The 21,358-nt window shown below is 40.6% G+C and overlaps 1 protein-coding gene across 2 annotated transcripts; it reads right to left on the minus strand.

The window, feature by feature from the left end:
• Positions 1 to 865: 865 nt before the first annotated feature.
• On the minus strand, positions 866 to 19,286 carry NMI (N-myc and STAT interactor). Of its 2 annotated transcripts, XM_008057418.1 has the most exons (7): positions 19,203 to 19,286; positions 17,617 to 17,712; positions 13,386 to 13,548; positions 9,260 to 9,366; positions 8,986 to 9,172; positions 2,893 to 2,999; positions 866 to 1,248 (listed from the first exon to the last, which is right to left on the minus strand). In XM_008057418.1, exons 1-7 carry the CDS (start codon positions 19,281 to 19,283, stop codon positions 1,066 to 1,068), a joined length of 924 nt encoding a protein of 307 aa, XP_008055609.1. In that variant the 5' UTR covers positions 19,284 to 19,286; the 3' UTR covers positions 866 to 1,065. The 2 variants fall into 2 exon arrangements, with proteins under 2 accessions (XP_008055609.1, XP_021567686.1); XM_021712011.1 differs by having other exon boundaries at positions 929 to 1,248; positions 8,986 to 9,366; positions 19,203 to 19,284.
• Positions 19,287 to 21,358: the final 2,072 nt, after the last annotated feature.

Consider the following 21,358-nt stretch of genomic DNA (forward strand, 5'->3'; position numbering starts at 1 on the left):
TGCTATCTCTCCTTGGAAAGAAGATGGTTTGAAAGGAACCGGGACATTTGGCACTTGGGTGAAGGAATGTACAAGAAAAAGACCCCATTCAGTTCTGAGAGCCTCTGGAGTTGGGCTGAGATGCTATGCAAAGTAGGAAAGCGATCATTTTTAAAGTCCCTCAACTCTTCAATCAAGTCCATAGAAATCACAAACTACTGAATTTAACTGTATTTCTTTTAGAAAATGTTAAGTGTCAAGTCTGAATATTGGTGGGCATGGGAACAAAACCGAAATGGCCTACATGACCATGACAGGATGAGGCAGCACTCTGGATCATTCAAGGTTTATTCAAGAGACATGGCGCTAATCCACATAATCCATAAGCAAAACTGCTTTTTTTAATTTTTTTATTTTTTTTGAGTTGGAGTCTCACTCTGTCGCCCAGACTGGAGTGCAGTGGCTGCTCCCGGCTACCGCAGCCTCGACCTGCTGGGCTCCGGCAATCCTTCCGCCTCAGCCTTCCGAGTAGCCGGAACTACAGGCGCCCACTACTATGCCCGGCTGATTTTTTATTTTTTTTATTTTTTTTTGAGTTGGAGTCTCACTCTGTCGCCCAGGCTGGAGTGCAATTGCCACTCCTGGCCACCGCAGCCTCGACCTGCTGGGCTCCAGCGATCCTTCTGCCTCAGCCTTCCAAATAGCCGGAATTACAGGCATGCGCAACCATGCCCGGCTGTTTTTTGTGTTTTTTTTTTTTTATTTATTGTAGAGATGAGGGCTCACCAAGTTGCCCAGGCGGGTCTTGAACCCGCAGGCTCAGGCAATCCACTCACCTCAGCCTCCCAAGGCGTGGGATTACAGGCTGAGCCACCAAGCCCGGCTGCAAAACTGCTTTTAATACAGCACACATTGTTGCTGAAAACATGCAGCACAGTTTGAAACAAAGAAGAACTCAAAAACATGGAAATATATTTTGTATCTAAGCATAAATGGACACCAAAAATTAGAGTTTTCATTTTTTTAAGGAAAAGAATATTCACTTTGGCCAAACATTTGCAGTGATTTTCATCTGACTGCATCAGTCTATTCTTCAAAGTATGCTGTGTGAGGTTGACCCAGGGAACACTTGACCACATCTACTTCTCCACCTCCATTCTTTGCCCGTTGAAAGTGAATGCTGATTAAATCTTCCACCATTTCTTCATCCTCCTGAATGTCTTCCATTCCAGTCAGAAGGACCGTCCTGTTAGATATTCCGGAAAACACCTAAGAAGGAAAAGAAATACAAACATTGAAAAATGTCTTAGAAAACTTTACCTTCATAGCATCTGCTTAATATTTTAGACTTTTTTTTTTTGAGTCGTAGTCTCTGTTGCCCAAGCTAGAATGCAGTGGTACACTCCTGGCCACTGCAGCCTTGACCTGCTGAGCTCAGGTGCTCTTTCCACCTCAGGCTTCAAAGTAGCTGGAATCACAGATGCGCGCCACCATACCTGGCTAATTTTTTAGTTTACTTTAGAGATGAGGTTTCGCCAAGTTGCCTAGACTGGTCTCGAACGCCTGGGATCGGGCAATCCTCTAGCCTCTGCCTCCCAGAGTGCAGGGATTACAGGCATGAACTGTGCCCTGCCTAGTCTTCATCTTAAGAGACAAGAAACCTTAGGAAGATTTTGCAAGCAAAAGAATATCAAAGTCAGATCTGAGTTATAGAAAGACAACTCTTGTGGCATTGTGGAAAACAAAGAAGGACAACTCTCGGAACAGGTAGATCAGTTAAAGAGGTAGTCAGAAGTGGAACTGGCAAGATTTAGTGAACAAATGAATGTTGGAAGTGAAGCAAAATGAAGAATTAAGTATGAGTTCTAAGGCCAGGCGTGGTAGCTCATGCCTATAATCCCAGCACTTTGGGAGGCCGAGGTGAGAGGATTGCCTGAGCCCGCAGTTTGGAGACCAGCCTGGGCAACTTGGCGAGACCTTGTCCCTACAATAAATAAAAAAAATTAGCTGGGTGTGGTGGCATGCACCTGTAGTTCCAGCTACTTGGAAGGCTGAGGCAGAAGAATCGCCTGAGCCCAGCAGGTTGAGGCTGTGGTAGCTGTGATCGTGCAACTGTACTCCGGCCTGGACAACAGAGTGAGATTGCTGTTCAAAAAAAAAAAAGTATGAAGTATGAGTTCTAACTGTTAGGTTGGTGGACTAGGTACATGGTGGTGCCATTTGATAGCTGAGAACGAACAGAAAAAGGGAGCAAGTTGGGTTAAAGATAATGAGTTCAGAGAAAATGAGTAGGAATGATTCTCATGCTCAATGGCAGTAGACACGTGAGAGAAATGCAGCTATATCTCCACATACAAAAATAAAGATCGTGGTATTATCTGAGTAATTTCAGTTTTAAATTGTATAATGAATTAAATAAGGTATAGCTTTGCACTAAAATACTCTTAAAAAATACAAACTTGCTGGGCACCATGGCTCACACCTGTAATCTTAGTACTTTGGGAGGCAGAGGCAAGAGGATTGCCTAAGTCCATGGGTTCGAGACCAGCCTGGACAACTTGGTGAGACCTCGTCTCTACAGTAAATAAAAAAATTATCCAGGCATGGTGGCATGCACCTGTAGTTCTAGCTGCTTGGAAGGTTGAAGCAGAAGGATTGCCTGAGCCCAACAGGTCGAGGCTGCGGTGGCTGTGAGCGTGCCACTGCACTCCAGCTTGGGTGACAGAGTGAGACTCCAACTCAGAAAAAAGGAAAAACTCACTTTGCATCAAGCAAAAATTAAATAAAGAAGCTATTTTGATTTCCCTTACTGGTAAGAGTCATACAGTAACAGACTCACAAATTTTCCTTTATTTTTTGTGGGGTGATATTGGGCAGCGAGTTCCCAAAATAGAAGAAAAGAGATGACTTTACCTGATACTTTTTCAAGTGCATTTCCGTGTATGGAGAAACAGTGACTCTATGGCAGCTTTGATCTATATAAAGAGGATATTCTTTCTTTTTCAAAATCTTGTCAGCAACTAAAAGTAAAGCAAAAAAAAAAATGCTTTTCTTGTTTTTAACATTTAAACATTTATCAAAGTTAAAACATCCTACAAACAGAACTGTATTACAAGAAACATTGAGTTGAAAGATTAATTGTTAAGAAATTCTAAAGTTCACTTTGAAAACTTCACAGACATAATTTTGGAAACTACAAGACCAGATATTAATAAGGTTTAACTAGTTCCTCCTGTCTTGTATTACTTGCTGCAATCAATGTGCAACGGGCTGCAAAATCCTTGAGCTACAAAAAATACAGTAGTCATCTGTAGAAAGTAACTCACTCATTCTAACAATACTAGAGCGTTTCCCAGTTTCTCAAAAAGTATAAATGAAACCTATCATTAGAATACTATATACATCGACCAGGTGCGGTGGCTCAAGCACGTAATCCCAGCATTTTGGGAGGCAGAAGCGAGAGGATTGCCTGAGCCCATGGGTTTGAGACCAGCCTGGGTAACTTGGTGGGACCTCGTCTCTACAATAAATCAAAAAATTAGCCAGGCATGGTAGCGCATGTCTGTAGTTTCAGGTACTTGGAAGGCTAAGGCGGAAGGATCATCTGAGCCCAGCAGGTTGAGGCTGCGGTGGCTGGGAGCGTGCCACTGCACTCCAGTCTGGGCGACAGAGTGAGACTTCAACTCAAAAAAGAAAAAAAAAAGAAAAGAAAGAAAAAGAAAAAATGAAGGCAAATAAAAATTCATCCATCTTCTCCAACACAAAAAATTGTCCTCGATTTATCTTTTAGCAGTATTTTTCCCCTAGAGTAGTAAAAGGTAGTGTGTCAAGATTGCATAAAGTGCTGGGTGTGGTGGCTCAACACCTGTAATCTCAGCATTTTGGGAGGCTGAGGCAAGAGGACTGCCTAAGTCCAGGGGTTCAAGACCAGCCTGGGCAACCTGGCAAGACCGTGTCTCACAAGAAATCAAAAAATTAGTCAAGTATGGTGGCATAAGCCTGTAGCTCCAGCTACTTGGAAGACTGAGGTGGAAGGGTAGCCTCAAAGTAGGCCAAGGCTGCAGTGGTCGTGGGTGTGTCACTGCACTCCAGCCTGGGTGACCAAGTGACTCCAATTAAAAAAAAAATTGCTGGTCTCGGTGGCTCGTGCCTATAATCCCAGCACTTGGGGAGGCTGAGGTAAGAGGATTGCTTGAGCCTAGGGGTTTGAGACCAGCCTGGGCAACTTGGTGAGACCTCATCTCTACAACATTAATTAAATATTACAATATTACAATAAATCAAAATATTAGCTGGGTGTGGTGGCACACCTGTGGTTCCAGCTACTTGGACACTGAGGCAGAAGGATCGCCTGAGTCTAGCAGGTTAAGGCTGCAATGGCCATGAGTGTGCCACTGCACTCCAGCCTGGTGACAGAATGAGACTCCAACTTTAAAAAAAAAATTGCTTAAAGTTTAATAGTTCTTGAGAATATAAAAACACTTTTTAAAAAACTCTTCTCGGCCGGGCTCGGTGGCTCAGCCTGTAATCCCAGCACTTTGAGAGGCCGAGGTGAGTGGATTGTCTGAGCCCGCGGGTTTGAGACCAGCTCCGGCAACTTGGTGACACCTAATCTCTACAATAAAATAAAAAATAGCCAAGCATGGTAGCGCACGCCTGTAGTCTCAGCTACTTGGAAGGCTGAGGCGAAAGGATCGCTGGAGCCCAGCAGGTCGAAGCTGGGGTGGCCGTGAGCGTGCGTGCCACTGCACTCCAACCTGGGCAAAGGAGTGAGACTCCAACTCAAAAACAAACAAACAAAAACTCTTCTCACCAGTCCATCTTGGATCAGCAATATGGTACAATGATTAAGAGTAGAGGCCCTTGTTAGCAAGAATATGGAGAAATTGGTACCTTGGGACGTTGCTGGTAAGAATTTAAAATGATGCAGCTACTGTGGAAAACACTATGGTGGTTCCTCAAAATATTGAAAATAGAATTGCTATATGATCCAACAATTCAACTTCTTGGTGTATACTCCAAAAATTGAAGGCAAGGACTTGAACAGACAAATATACAAGTGCAAGTGTTTATGCACACCAGTGTTCAAAGCAGTATTTTTCACAATAGCCAAAAGGTGGAAGCAACCCAAATGTCCACCAACAGATGAATGGAGAAACAAAATATGGGTATGTGTACACACACACACACACACACACACACACACACACACACACAATGAAATATTATTTACTCTTAAAAAATAATGGCAGCTACTGCCACCATGTTTCTTAGCTTTGGCCCACTGCCCTACCTTGGGGAAGTGAATCTCTCTCTCTTTCTCCATCTTCTCTCTCTTTAATTTACTTTCTAAATAAACTATATTTTCCAATATAAAAAAATGGAATTCTAATACATACTACAACATGAATAAACCTTGAAAACACTATGCTAAGTGACAGCAAAAGAAACCATCAACAAATAGACAACCAACAGAATGAGAGAAAATACTTGCAAACTGTGTATCCAACAAAGGACTAATATCCAAAATCTATAAGACTAAACAAATCAACAAGAAAAAATCCAAATAACCCCATTTAAAAGTGGTCAAAGGACACAAATAGACACTCTTCAAAGGAAGATATACAAGTAGCCAACAAACATGATAAAAATGCTCAATATCATTAATCATCAAAGAAATGTAAATCAAAACCACAATGAGATCTCACACCAGGCAGAATGGTTATTACTAGAAAGTCAAAAAGCAACAGAGGTTGGCATGGTTGCAAAGAAAAAGGAACACTCATACACTATTAGTGGGAATGTAAGTTAGTTCAGCCCCTGTGGAAAGCAGTTTGGAGATTTCTCAAAGAACTAAAAATAGAATTGCCGTTCAACTCAGCAACCCCATATTGGGTATACACCCAAAGGAAAAAGAATCATTTTACCAAAGAGACACCTGCACTCATGTTTACTGCAGGACTGTTCACAATAGCAAAGACATAAAATCAGTCTAGGTGCCCATGATTGGTGAATTGGAAAAGAAAATGTAACATATATATATATATATATATATATATATATATAAATACTATGCAGTCATAAAAAAAGAACAAAATCATGTCCTTTGCAGCAGCATGGATGCAGCTGGAGGCCATTATCCTAAGTAAATTAATGCAGACACAGAAAACCCAATACGACACGTTCTCACATTTAAGTGGGAGCTAAACACGAGGTACACATGAACATAAAGATGAGAACAACAGACACTGGAGACTCCTAAAGGGAGAAGGGAAGGAGGAGGTTGAAAAACTACCAATTGGGTTCCATGATCACTAATTGAGTGCCAGTTCAATAGAAGCCCAAACTTCACCATCATGCAATATATCCATGTCACAAACCTGCACATGCACCCCCTGAATCTAAAATAAAAATAGAAAAACACTATGCAAAGTGAAATAAGATAGATATGAAAAAAGTAAATATTGTATGACTTCACTTATATGAAGTACCTAAAATAGGCAAATTCATAGAGACAGAAATTAGAATGCTGGTTATTGGCCAGGCTTGGTGGTTCAGCTTGTAATCCCAGCACTTTGCGAGACCGAGGCAAGTGGACTGCCTGAGCCCACGGGTTCAAGACCAGCCCAGGAAACTTGGCGAGACCTCGTCTCTACAATAAAAAATAGCTGGGCATGGCAGTACATATCTGTAGTTCTGGCTACTCGAAAGGCTGAGGCGGAAGGATCGCTGGAGCCCAGAAGTTCACACTGGGGTGGCTGTGAGTATGCAAGTCACTGCACTCTAGCCTGGGCGAAGGAGTGCAACTCCACCTCAAAAAACAAAAACAAGAAAGAACGGTGATTACTAGGGACTGGAGGAAGAAGTAATAGTTATTGTTTAATGGGTACAAACTTTCAGTTTAGGATAATGAAAAAGTTCTAGAAATGAATAGTGGTGATGGCTGCACAACATTGTGAATGTATCTACTACACGTAAAATTGGCTAAAATAGTAAATTTTATGTTAAGTTTATTTTATCACAGTAAAAAAAAAAAAAACCATGCCAGCCCAGAGTCAAATAGACCTACTCCCGTCTCGGCTCTTTTGCTTATTGGCTATGTGACCTTGGGTGTTGCTTGACTTCTTGAAGCCTCAGTTTCTTTTTCTGCAAAATGAGCATAATTATGGCACCTGCCTCAGGTTGGTATCTCCAGATGGGATAAAAGCATAGCTTCCCAAGCTAATATTATCTCTCACTGTGGAGTTTTAAATTGCATTCCAGTTTATAAATGTCTCATGAATTTTTAAAAAATACATGAGATAGACCAACTAACAACAGACTAGCGAAATATATGAATTTTGAAAATTAAAATCTGGATCCTTGACTATGGAATCTTTCATCAAGTTATTGTCCATTTCTAAGGCATATTAAGCCAGTCCTCAAGGCCTCTTCCTTGTTTGGCTCTAACTGCAACACGCCACACCAGGATGCTTTAAACATCATCCAAAGGCCCAGGTAAAAAAGACATATTGATATGTTAGAATGCGTCCAAAGGAAGATCTAAAAAGATATCCAAAAAATAATCGTAACTAACTATGCAGAAGGAGAAAGAAAAGTTTGAGGAAATGCCTCGTTTTTACGAAATTTGTGTTCTTCTGTATTGTTTCAATTTTCTTTCTTTCTTTCTTTCTTTCTTTCTTTTTTTCTTTCTTTCTTTCTTTCTTTCTTTTTTTTTTGAGTTGGAGTCTCACTCCCGGCCACCGCAGCCTCGACCTGCTGGGCTCCGGCGATCTTTCCACCTCAGCCTTCCAAGTAGCTGGAAGTACAGGCGCGCACTGCCACACCCGGCTAATTTTTTGATTTATTGTAGAGACGAGGTCTCGCCAAGTTGCCCAGGTGGGTCTCGAACCCGCGGGCTCAGACAATCCACTCACCTCAGCCTCCCAAGGCGCGGGATTACAGGCTGAGCCACCGAGCCCGGCTTGTTTCAATTTTCTTGAGCAAGAGTTTTTTTGCATTGAGAATCACTTGAATGTATGAACAAATGCAACTATAAAATATTCTATTTTCTTTTCTTTTTTTTTATTTTTATTTTTTGAGTAGGAGTCTCACTCTGTCTCCCAGGTTGGAGTGCAGTGGCACGCCCACGGTCGCCACTGCCTCAACCTTCTGGGCTTAGGTGATCCTTCTGCCTCAGCCTTCCAAGCAGCTGGAACTAGGCGCTCACTACTACGCCCGGCTAATTTTTCTTGATTTATTGTAGAGATGAGGTCTTGCCTAGTTGCCCAGGCTGGTCTCGAATCCCTGGGCTCAGGCAATCCTCTTGCCTCTGCCTCCCAAAGTGCTGGGATTACAAGCGTGAGCCACCACATCAGGCCAAAATATTCTATTTTCAACTATAAGTTTATAAATCTCCCTAAAATAATTTAGTAAAGGTCCATTTTTACCGGGGGGAGGAGGGAGCCTCAGCTATTTAGTTGTTCATTCCAGTACCCTCCCATTTACTTACCGTCTTCCCAGAAATCAATTCCCTCCACCTGAGAGACTCTTGTCAATAATAATCGGTGAGACAGAAGAACAGTCTATATATATATATTTTTTTTTTTTAATTGTTCTTTCACACACACCCTGTGTGATCCTGGACAAGTTACTATCCTCCCTAGGCATCAGTTCCCTCATCATTAAAATTAGTCTATCACCTACCTCCAGAGTTGTGTTGACGATCAAAAGAGATAAATATATAGACACCTACCAGCATGTCTGGCATATGATTAAAAATGCACTGAAATTTACACACTTATAATATTATCATCCTCAGCAGCAACTCATGGAAATATTATCATCCTCAGCAGCAACTCATGGAAATCATTTTCTAGACATTACAGCCTCATAAGGTTTTTCAAAGTCTCCAATTATTATGGCAGTAAGTTTCAAATAAAAGAAACAGAACAGGAATACTTTCAGAAATGGTAGAACATAACTGAAATGGTAGAGTATTTGTTAACTCTCTAAACCGGCAAGTACCTCCAGGTTCCACAAATGTGATGACGGCACTTCGGGACTGCTTATTATAGGCCACATGTTCCACCTCTCCACCTCCGTTTCGGGACTTGCAAAAGCTTAGTTCTAGCTTGTCTCTCATCTGATCTTCAGGCAATTCATCAGGAATTTCAGTAACGTTGATTTTTACTTTAGAAACTTCCACATGAACCTGGAAAATTGTTTCATATTCAGAAATACGGATGGCAAAAGAACCCATGATTAACAAAACTCCACAAAATTTTAATCTCCATTGTACCTGGAATCTGACTCCAGAGTTTAGTGGAACTGGCTTGGCCAAAAGCTCCACGTTTACATCTTCTATCTGCACACGATGTTTCCCCACTCTTATCACATTTTGGGCAACTGAAAAGTAATTTGTGAAGTGTCAATTTCTCATATTTTAAGAAATTTTTATACTTTTCGTTTAAGAACAAATTATCCTGAATAGTTTTTATCTCCATATTAAAGGAAATAAATTAAAGGATCCAATTTTAAAATGTCAAAGGAGATTTCCAAGTGATAATGATCTTGCCACCAAAATGGAATATATTCATGCCAAAATACATCAGGAAAAATTACAATGTAGAAATTCTCGGGGGGGTGGAGATTGGCAGTAGTGGGATTCTGCGGGGGAGGGCACACCTCATCAACAAGGGTACCTGCATAATGAACATTTGTATACTTAATCCTGAATTGTACCCTACATCTTTAAAATTAAAAATTAGGCCAGACTCTGTGGCTCAGTTTGTAATCCCAGCACTTTGGGAGGCCAAGATGAGTAGATTGCCTGAGCCCGTGGGTTGACCAGCTCGGGCAACTTGGCGAGACCTCCTCTCTATAATAAATCAAAAATTAGCCAGGGGTGGTAGTGCGCCTGTAGTTCTGCCTACTTGGAAGGCTGAGGCAGAAAGATTGACATTCATATAAGACTTCAGTCCGGCCACACACACTTCCTTTCCACAGCTGACAACATTCCCAGAGAATTCCCCTGGTACATGAATGCACAGCCAGTAATTTTTCCATGTTGAGTAAACTGGGAAAACTTTTGTGGTTAAATGTCATTTTTACAATTAATCTTAATTTTATTTAACTTTATAATTTGCTACTCCTACTTAATATGTTACAAGCGCCATAGAAACATATATATATTCATTTTTATCTCTGTCTTCCCAAGGATTACATACTAAAGACTACATAGGCTGGAATACCAAAGAGTGAGTCTCTTTTTTTTGTCATAATAAATGAGGAATTCTACTTTTGCAAAAATGCTCTTGAGATATTTATTTACTTATTTATTTATTTATTTACAAGCAAGCAGGCTATTCCATACGCAGAGCAGCCTAGGCTGGTCTCTAGGAAGAATAGTCGAGATCACTCTTTAAAAAACCCCACGGGATAGAGATCATCCCGGGCAACCTGGTGAGACCTGGTCTCTACAATAAAAATAAAAAATTAGCCGGGTGTGGTAGCGTGCGCCTGTAGCTCCAGCTACTTAGAAGGTTGAGGCAGATGGATCTCTGGAGCCCAGCAGATCAGCACTGGAATGGCCGTGAATATGCGTGCCACTGCACTCCAGCCTGGGCGACAGAGTGAGATTCCAACTCAAAAAATAAAAAATAAAAAGTTGATGGCTGATTAGTTTAGGTTTTCATTTTTTCCATTATAGCTTAGTTACCAAGGCATCATGCATCATATAAATTGAAAAATATAAAAGTGGCAATTGTGACACCTAAAATAGTAGGGAAAGACTAATAAGAGTCTGCAAATAAATCTATATTCATTTTAAAGAATCTTATCAATAATAAAATCAATTTTAGCCAAGACTTAAACAAAGAAAAAGTTGATGGTCCTGCTATACTGATCATCATGCTGTGAAGTTCAATTTTTCCACAAAATGGGGGAGTTTTAATAATATAATTATGGTAAAAGTCGTTAGAACTCCAAAGAGCAACCATATGGCAGTTTTAAATGTAGGTGGGGGCCAGGCACAGTGACTCATGCCTCAATTCCAGCACCTTGGGAGGGAGGTGAGAAGATTGCCTGAGCCCAAGGGTTCAAAACCATCTTGGGCTACTTGGCAAGACTTGATCTCTACCATAAATTAAAAAATTAGCTTGGCTGGTGGCGCACGCCACTTCCAGCTACTTGGAAGGCTCAGGCAGAAGGATCACCTGAGCCCAGCAGGTCAGTAGCTGTGACCATAACACTGCACTCCAGCCTGGGCGACAGAGTGAGACTCTGACTCAAAAAAAAAAAAAAAAAAAGAATGTATGTGGGTAGGTATTTATTTTTAAGTGTGTGACGTGAGCTTATAGCACTTCAGTTTTTGATGCTTGGGGCTGCTATTCTAACTTATCATGAAGATAAGAGATGTTCACTCTCTGTCTTTTAAATCTCACATGTGTTCATGACAACCAAATAGCACACCACAGCTGGAGGAAGAGAAAAACAGGGCCAGAAGGCAGGGCATTGCCGTGTGGGAATTCGACTCACTAATATCACAACATGACACTACAACTTGGATGATTTTTTTTGCCAATGACAACAGACAATAACAACAGAAAATATCAATGAGTAATACTCAGATGACTTTCTTTCCCTCCCACTTTTCCCGCAAGCCCCCAGCATCTGGTGATCTGATGCAGCTGAGAGGATCACTTTGTGTTTTAACTTTTATGACTCTGACAGTCAAAAGCCAACTCCTCTTTAATTGTGTTTAAACCTAACATTGTCCCAGGAGATGGGGACCTCACAGCCACGTCAGTGGCAGCAGCAGTGACGTAGCTGATTCTAAAGAGAAACCTATTACCAACATTCCCAGGTAATTGCCTCCTGAATCCTCACTTGCACCTTTCAGGGATATCCTGACTACTACTGCCAACAGGCAACATGGCTCTCGGCCTCCTCTTCCACCTTCAGTTGTCTCAGCAGCTCCAGTGTGAAAAATAGCACACTGGGAACGTATGCCTTGCACATACAGATACTGTCCTGCTGGAATGCCATAATAACATTTATTATTATGCTCCAGTGGTGGACCAGTTGTCAGGAGACATGGGTTATAATCACAAGTTCTCAGAATCTGAGTACTGAGAGGGCTATGAAGACCATCTAGCCCCATTCCATAATTTAAATACAAGAATGAAAGCCCAGGCTAGTGGCCTGCTCAGAGGAACGTTGGTCTTGGGTTTGACTGGGTTGGTCAGGGTTTGACTATCAGTCCTGCAGTTGACTAAGTGTACCTCAAGTTATTTATCTTTTTTAAACTTCTGTTTCCTTATATGGAAAATTCCTAGTGTATAGCAACAATAACATATAACATTTATTAAATGTGCTAAGTATTTTCTCAACATTTCTCATCTAATAGTCATTTAAGCAGCCTCATAAAGTAGGTACTACCACAAAGCACCTGGTATAAAAACCTGAAGTTTATAAAGAACCCATCCCAAACCATGCTTTGTGGAAGGGGTAAAGGTGGCACTCAAAGCCAGATCCTCCTCATTAAGGCACCCCTCGCTCTGAAAGGAGGCCCTGACCGTGGCAGACTTAGCAAACATCAAGCTTCATCCCAAATTTCTTTTTTTCTTTTTTGAATTGGAGTCTCACTCTGTCGCCCAGACTGCTCTGGCCACCACAGCCTCAACTTGCTGGGCTCCGGCAATCCTTCCGCCTCAGCCTTCCAAGTAGTTGCGTTACCACGCCCAGCTAATTTTTGATTTATTGTAGAGATGTGGTCTCACCAAGTTGCCCAGGCGGGTCTCTAACCCACGGGCTCAGGCAATCCACTCACCTCAGCCTCCCAAAGGCACGGGATTACAGGCTGAGCCACCGAGCCCGGCTCATCCCAAATTTCTAACTCCCAGGTTCTAACTCCAGCTCACTCACTGGTTATATGCCATTAAGTAAGTCACTTACATATCCTCAGAATCTGTTTTCTTAGCTATGAAATGTCTACATTTCACATATAAAATCATAACTATCCCATCTTACTGTGCTTATGGAATTGTACGAGTATAAAATGAGATAATGTCTGTAAGAACACTCTGAGAACTGTAAAGTTCTACTACCTTGAAACATTACTATGATTATTTGGAGGTAGCATGTAGAATAGAAAGACACTGATATTGGACATCACAGCACCTGGATTTGAGTCCCAGCATCATTGCTTTCTGAATGAGTGATCACATTCAAGACACTTAACATTTCAGACTCAGTTTTCTCATCTGTAAATGGGAATAATTATACCTGCGGAACATCACTGTGAGGATAAGAAAAAATGTTATGTGTAAAGATTTTAAAGTAATAGCCAGATATCTATGAAAGGTATATGCAAGTCCAAGTGCTTTCCAAATAACATGGTCATACTTTTTTAAAACTAGTCATACCTTCTTCTTTTTCAAAGGTGATAAGTGCTTGTCCTTTTTGTAGCTCATAAGGAACTTTTGAGCTCACTTGAAATGAACAGGAGATATTTGAAAGCTGGCTGTCATTCTCAGGAGTTTCAACTGATATGAATTTCATCTTTGTCTCAGGAATATCCTCTTTAATCTAATTCAAATAGAAATGTTTGATTAAAGTCAAGACAAGAATAACTTAAATCCTTCCAATGATAACGCGATTTGGTCATCCAATAATTCATTCTCCACTGATTTAAGAACCTTACAGAATATTGAGTGTGACCTTATTTAATATCTTTAGTAATTGCTTTTTCCCATGTAAGTACTCAGTAGTGTAATCAAATGTTGATCCTTTAATATAATTTCACAGATGAAATTATAAATATATAATCTGCTCACTTTTTCTAATCAATGTTTAGACTATCAATATTGTATGATGTTCAATTCTAAAGCCTACAATCATTCATACAGATAAGTAATTTTTAAACAGCTATACTAATAATAGATCTCACAAGGAAACAATTAGATGGTATGTTTAATTTCACTGCAAAGAAGTATAAAGTATAGAGTTGAGTATACTAATGGTTATTTTAATGGCAAACCCAGATAATTTCATGAAAAAGACTCCTGAATTAGATGATTTTAAATTTATTCAATGTAAACATCACCTTCCTCAACATCTGCCCATCAACTTTTAAACAGATAGGTTTGCCGGTGACCAGCTCCAGCCGGGTTCAGGGTACCTCAAAGGTGGAGACGGCATCGGCGATTGGGGGGGAAGGAGAGAGAGAGAGAGAGACTGGACTCCAGTGTGTTATTGGGAATTACAATGGGTCTTTTATACACAAAGTCAGATGTGGGAGGGGCGTCCCCCACCCACCAGAAACCTTAATCCATGAAAACTTAATCAATGATTGCCTTTAAACCCTTTTCATATGATAATCTTAAAATCTCATAACAAAGGATAACCTAATCTGTGACTGACATATTCTATAAACCTTTTTCATCCTAAGCCGATTGATTTATGCCAAGTTAAACAATTCTATAGAAGCTTAAGTATTTACTTTATAAAAGTGGCCCATCCCAGAATGTTTAGAATGTGGCCCAGTCCAAAGTTCACAGTGGGCTACCTGCAAGTAACCCAGCCACATTCTTTCAACAAAATGGTCTTCTAAAACTATATTCTACAATTTACACCTTCAATAAATCCTAAGATCATGACTCAGAAGCCTGTGACCAATACTAAGGCTCTTAGATGTGACATGAGTTTGGATTATAAATTGTGTGAAAGCCAAAACTGCAGTTTGCGGAAGAATGGGAGCAATGAGCTTCTAAAGTTAGCTTGTGTTTGTTCTGGTCTCAGAGTTTTTATGTTTTGAGCTCACAGGAGCTTAATCTGGTTAGTGCTGAGTAGAAAGGGGGAGGAAATGGGGTCAATAGCTCCTGAACGCATCCTAGTGGTCTCAGGGTCAATGGCCCTTCCTGATCCCTAACTCTCAGGGGGGCTCCATGGCCAGCTCCCAACATAGGTTTATAAAAAAGTGAGGGGATGCTATCAACAAGAATTGTAACCTGGAAGATAAAGGTCAGGGGTTACACTTAGCTGCTTAAAATGGGATTAACAGATTTATACAACTACACATAAATGCACACATGATTAGATACTTGCATTTCTATTTTCCCATGGTTATTTTACATGCCAATATAAAAGATGCTTAGTACAAAGAGATTAGAAATATTCAATGAGTCATTCGATCTAATCTTGCATTTATCCTTTTTTTTTTTTGAGTTGAAGTCTAACTTGGTCGCCCAAGCTGGAGTGCACTGGCACACTCAAAGCCACTGCAGCCTCTACCTGCTGGGCCCAGGCGACCCTTCCACCTCAGCCTTCCAAGTAGCTGGAACTACAGGCGTGTACCACCACACCCGGCTAATTTTTTGATTTACTGTAGAGACAAGGAAGGTGCTCGGGCTGATCTCGAACCCCTGGGCTCAGGCAATTCTCTCACCTCCATTTCCCAAAGTGCTGGGATTATGGTGTAAACCACCGCGCCCAGCTGCATTTATCCTTTATCTTTCCATGTAGCCCCAGTAAAATGTATTTACCTGTCTACTTGTTTATTTTTTTATGAACTGTAGTCTCACTCTGTCGCCCAGGCTGGAGTGCAGGGGCACACTCACAACCACTGCAGCTTCGATCTGCTGAGCTCAGGTGATCCTTTCACCTCAGCCTTCCAAGTAGCTAGAATTACAGGCGTGCGCCATGATGCTCGGCTAAATTTTGATTTATTGTAGAGACATGGTCTCACCAAGGTGCCCAGGCTGGTCTCGAGCCCCTGGGCTCAGACAATCCTCTTGCCTCTGCCTCCCAAAGTGCTGGGATTACAAGCATAAACCACCATGCCCAGCAATCCTAGTAAAATTTCTGATGACTATAAGGCAGACTTAACAATCTGCAGTATCTGAGAAAAGGCAGAGTGTTTCCGATAATGTGGAAATGTCCAGTATACCCTGCAAAGCCAATGGCTTTCTGCAGTTAGAGTGAGAAAGCCTTATTCTATTCCTGACACTGATAGACAGTAATTCACTTAAGCTCTCTGTATCACAATTTCAGTCCTCTGTAAAGTGGGCCAACTGGGCTGGCTGGTTTCTAAAGGTCCTTTGAGTTGTAAGACTAAATGATTCTAACTCTAGTTTGGGAAGTAACATTTTGCAGAGTCTCCTGCAAAGAGTCAACCATCTCATAAACACAGGGAACCTCACTTCCTAATATTCAATATCCTACCTCCCATTTCAGAAACAAAAAGAGGCAATGCTTTAATTTTTTAACAATCTAGCTTGCTAAGAAGGAAAAAAGGGTCAGGCACAGTAGCTCATGCCTGTAATCCCAGCACTTTGGGAGGCTAAGGCGAAAGAATTGCCTGAACTCACGAGTTTGAGACCAGCCTGGGCAACATGGCAAGACCTCATCTCTACAATAAATCAAAAAATTAGCTGGGCATGGTGGCACATGCTTGTGGTCCCAGCTACTTGGAAGGCTGAGACAGAAGGATCGCCCGAACCCCGCAGGTCAAGGCTGTAGTGGCCGTGAGTGTGCCACGGCAATCCAGTCTGGGTGACAGGGTGAGACTCCAACTCAAAAAATAGAAAAGAAAAAAAGGGGTTAAAATTATGTATAATTAAAATACTGGAAGGTAATTTGAATGTTTAGGGATTAATATATGCTCAATTTTTTTTTTAGTTGAAGTCTCACTCCGTCACCCAGGCTGAAGTGCAGAGGCACGCTCATGGCCACCACAGTCTTGACCTGCTGGACTCCAGTGATCCTTCTGGCTCAGTATTCCAATTAACTGGAATTATAGGCACGTGCTATCTCGTCCGGTAGCTAATTTTTTTTAATTTTATTGTAGAGACGAGGTCTCATCATATTGCCCAGGCTGGTCTTGAACCCGCGGGCTCAGGAAATCTTCTTGTCTCGGCCCCCCAAAGTGCTGGAATTACAGGCTTGAGCCACTGCGCCCGGTCTATGTTCAATTTTTTAAAACTGTGAAACTCATTTAAATTATAGTACCGCCTTGGATAAGGAGAATAATAAAAGAACTCAGTAAGAAAACCAACGATTTGATACAAAAGTGATTTCCTAATCATCATCTTTTTTTGGTAAATTTTATTAATTTTTGTTTTTGTTTTTGTAAGCTTTATTAAAGTAATAGAAACATACTTGTATTATAAGTTACAGAAAGATGAAATTTTACTAAGCTGTTATGTGTGACCAGCACCTAGACAATAAGCAGAACGTGTCAACACCCCAGAAAGTCCTTTGGGTTCCCTTCTGGGTCCTACCTGCTTCCAAGGGTACCCACTATTCTAACTTCAAACATCCTGCTTTTGCTGTATTTAAATGGAAGCATTTGGTATGCCCCCTTTTATCTTTTGGGGATCAACATTGCGTTTATGAGATTCATTTGTGTTGTTGAGTGTGGTTGTGGTGTAGCACACCACATCTCATTGCTGTGTAGTATTCTATTGTGTGAATATACACCAATGTATTAATTCATTCTGCTATAGAGGGACACTTGGGTTGTTTTCCATTTTGAGCTATTATAAATGATAGTGCCATCTATGACTATGCTTTGAAAGCGAATTTTATATAATGAAATTGTTTTTTCCTTAAAGTGTGTGTCCACCAAAAATGTGGATAAAACAATTAAAAGAGTACCTGGAATCCTGTGGTGGCCTCTTGTAACTCGGCTTCAAGCTTTTGAATCTCCTCCTTTAACTGGATATTTTCCTTTGTAATTTCATCCACTAAACCCTAAAAAACACCAAATGGTGCCCCAAAAATTAAACATCCCCTGAACTCACTTTTCTAAATAAACTAAATAAGTTTATCTCACCTTGAGCAAGATAAAGAAAGGCATTAGACAGTCTAGAATAAATATGACTATGTGAATAATGCATTTGCAGGTTATTTTACATCATCTGTCTGATCTAACAGATGATGATGTAAACTCCATTATATAAACAAAGAAACCATCTTTTACACTGGACTAAAGTCACAGAAATTTTTATAGTAAGGCAAAGATCAAGATTCAAATCTCCTGAATCGTACTTGGTTCAGTGCTCTATCAACTCCCTTCCTAGCTATTTCTGACTACAATATAACTTTTAAATTTTACTGTAATTGTAAACATGTTACTCTGGGGCTGGTTTGTTTGTTTGTTTGTTTGTTTGTTTTTTTAATCAGAGTCTCACTCTGTCGCCCAGGCTGGAGTGCAGTGACACACTCATGGCCACTGCAACCTCGACTTGCTGGGCTCAGGCAATCCTTCCACCTCAACCTTCCAAGTAGCTAGAACTATAGGCACGTGCCACCATGCCCGGTTAATTTTTCTTGATTTGTTGTAGAGACAAGGTCTCACCAAGTTGCCCAGGCTGGTCTCAAACCCTTGGACTCAGACAATCCTCTCACCTTGGTCTCCCAAAGTGCTGGGATTACAGGTATGAGCCACAGCATCCAGTCGGTTTTTTGTTTTTAGATTGGAAATATAATTTATTTAGAAAGTAGATTAACGAGAGAGGAGATTCACCTCTCCAAGGTAGGGGAGGGGGCCAAAGCAAAGCAATGGCTTGTTTGTTTTTGTTGTTTTGTTTTTTTTTGAGTTGGAGTCTCACTCTGTCGCCCAGACTGGAGTGCAGTGGCCGCTCCCAGCCACCGCAGCCCCGACCTGCTGGGCTCCAGCGATCCTTCTGCCTCAGCCTTCCAAGTAGCTGGAACTACAGGCGCACGCTACCATGCCCGGCTCATTTTTGATTTATTATAGAGATGAGGTCTTGCGAAGTCGCCCAGGCGGGTCTCGAACCCGCGGGCTCAGGCAATTCACTCAGCTCAGCCTCCCAAGGCGCGGGATTACAGGCTGAGCCACCGAGCCTGGCTTTGTTTTTTTAATTATGTGATTCCCATAGTACACAGCTGCCTTGACAATATGGTCTTAAGTGGTTTTAGCTATCTGGGCCTCTGGGCCCTCTTGGGGTCTGATCAGATAATTACTAACTAAGCTCTTAACTTTTAGGTACAAATTCAAGAAATGAGGAAATGAGTAAGAAAGCAGTTAATAAGAGAAAGAATAAAAATATGATTCTTCTTATAAGGCTTGGGTAACATAATGAAAAATAAAGTTTTAAAAAGCCTAAGAGTCTCCCAAATTCAAAGTAATATTGGACAAACACATACAAAACATGTTTTACTGCAAAAATAATAGGTATAACTTTATTTTAATAATAGCCAATTATTTTTCTCTTTACCTTATTTTGTTCATCTTTCATAAATTCATCTGGCGAATCCTTCTTAAAAACTTGTTTTTTGTTGTCTTTATCAGTTTCCATGATTCCCTAATTATTATAAAAAGTAAATAGTTTTTAAATAGCATATGCACACAAATTTAAGAAGAAACAACAACTTTTATCCTTTTATAAAAGAAACATCTCTTTTTGGCTATATCTTTTTTCTATCATCAAAGTCTTTATTATCACACAAATTCTGTATTTCAAATAACTTTCACACCTATAAATATATAAAATATCCTAAAAATTATTTGCTTTTCAACACAATAATATACAGAAAATAATGGGTATTGATGTTTCTCTGAGATTACATTTCAATCATAATATTATGCTTCATTATTAAAGACTACTATTTTGCTCTCCCAACTTTTTTCAAAGGTCTTGATTTAAATATGTAATTCTCCCTATTGTACTCTCCAGAAATAAAGTCAAGAAGCTTCCAACACACCCTCTATCTACATAAGTGATTCTTACCTGGAGTTTTCACAAACTCTCCCACATAAACTTGGATGAGGAAAAATTTATATGTTTATTTCTAATAACCACCAATTAAAACTTCGCATTCCCTTCAATTATGAATAAAACAACAGACTACATTGTTGTTCACAGCACCTGGAAAGTCACCAGTAGAATGCATAGATATTTTCACAGAATAATGATTGTTGCAGATATGCTGAAATATTATATGTTTAACCTGGCTACTAGATTAGTTATTAAACTGCTAGATCTTTTAATATGTTGATATATATTACTATATCAAAATTTTGCTTTTTAAACATTCTGATAACCATATTTTAAAGCAATTGACTTTCTTTGATATTCTACAATTTTTTTTTTTTTTTTTACATTTTAAAAAACTTTTTTTTGAGAAAGGTTCATAGGCTTCACCATTGCGGCAAAGGAGTCTATGACACACAAAATATTAAGAACGCTGCCTGCATATGAATTTCCTGAGATGGAAATTTTCAGGCTGTGTTTGGCTTCAGTGAATTCTAGGGGGGGGGGAGATTCTTTCAACCGCTTTGCCCAGTTCATGATTTACAAGCACACCTGCCCACGCCATGCTGAGTGTTCAGTAGTTTTTGACCAAAACCAGCAAGACCTCTGTGCCCAACCCCTTCCTATTCACCTGATCTCGCCCCTAGTGACTTTTTTGGTTTGTTTGTTTCCCTGGGTGAAAAATGTCCCTCAAAGGGAAAGGTTTTGCCGATGTGGAAGAGATGGAACAGAAAATGACAGAAGCACTAAAAGGCATCAAAATTGATGAGTTCAAAAAATGGCTTTGAGCAGTGGAAAAAGCATCTCCACAGGTGTATTGCAACAAGCGGACAGAACTTTGAAGGTGACTGAAGATTAAAGATGTAAGAATAAATACACAATTTTCAAATAAATAAATGAGTTGTTTTTTTTTTATTCCCCCCTCGTACACCCTAGCTGTCTGCTGAGTAGACCTGTGAGCAGAGGCAATAGCAATAAGCATACCTAGCACTCAAGTTTTGGTTTCAAATATCATTCCCCAATAAAAGGAGCCAGTGCTCTTTGGGGAAACGGCTGATTCCAAAACCAAGACAGAGCCAGATGTGGTGGCTCACAATTGTAATCCCAGCACTTGGGGAGACCGAGGCGAAAGGATTGCCTGATCCCAGGGGGTCAAGACCAGCCTGGGTAACTAGCTCGACCTCTTCTCTAAAATAAATAAAAATACTCACAAATAGCAAAAACATGGAACCAACCATGCCCATCGAAAGTGGAGTGGATGAAAAAATGTGGTACATATACATGATGGAATATTACAAAGCCATAAAGAAGGACAAAATTATGAACTTCACAGCAAGTTGGATGGGACTTAGAGTCTATAATACTCAGTGATAAGCTGGGCATGATGGCTCATGCCTATAATCCCAGCACTTTGGGAGGCCAGAGTGAGAGGACTACCTGAGCCCACAGATTCAAGACCAGCATGGGCAACTTGGAAAGACCTCATCTCTACAATACATTTTTTTAAAAATTAGCTGAGTGTGGTGGTGCATGCCTGAAGTCCCAGCTACTTGGAAGGCTGAGATGGAAAGATCGCCTGAGCCCAGCAGGTCAAGGCTGCAATGGCCTTGAGTGTGCCA

The sequence above is a fragment of the Carlito syrichta genome, unplaced genomic scaffold (assembly GCF_000164805.1).
Source record: "Carlito syrichta isolate Samal-C Ts95f unplaced genomic scaffold, Tarsius_syrichta-2.0.1 Scaffold303009, whole genome shotgun sequence".
In the NCBI taxonomy this organism is placed as follows: Eukaryota; Metazoa; Chordata; class Mammalia; order Primates; family Tarsiidae; genus Carlito; species Carlito syrichta.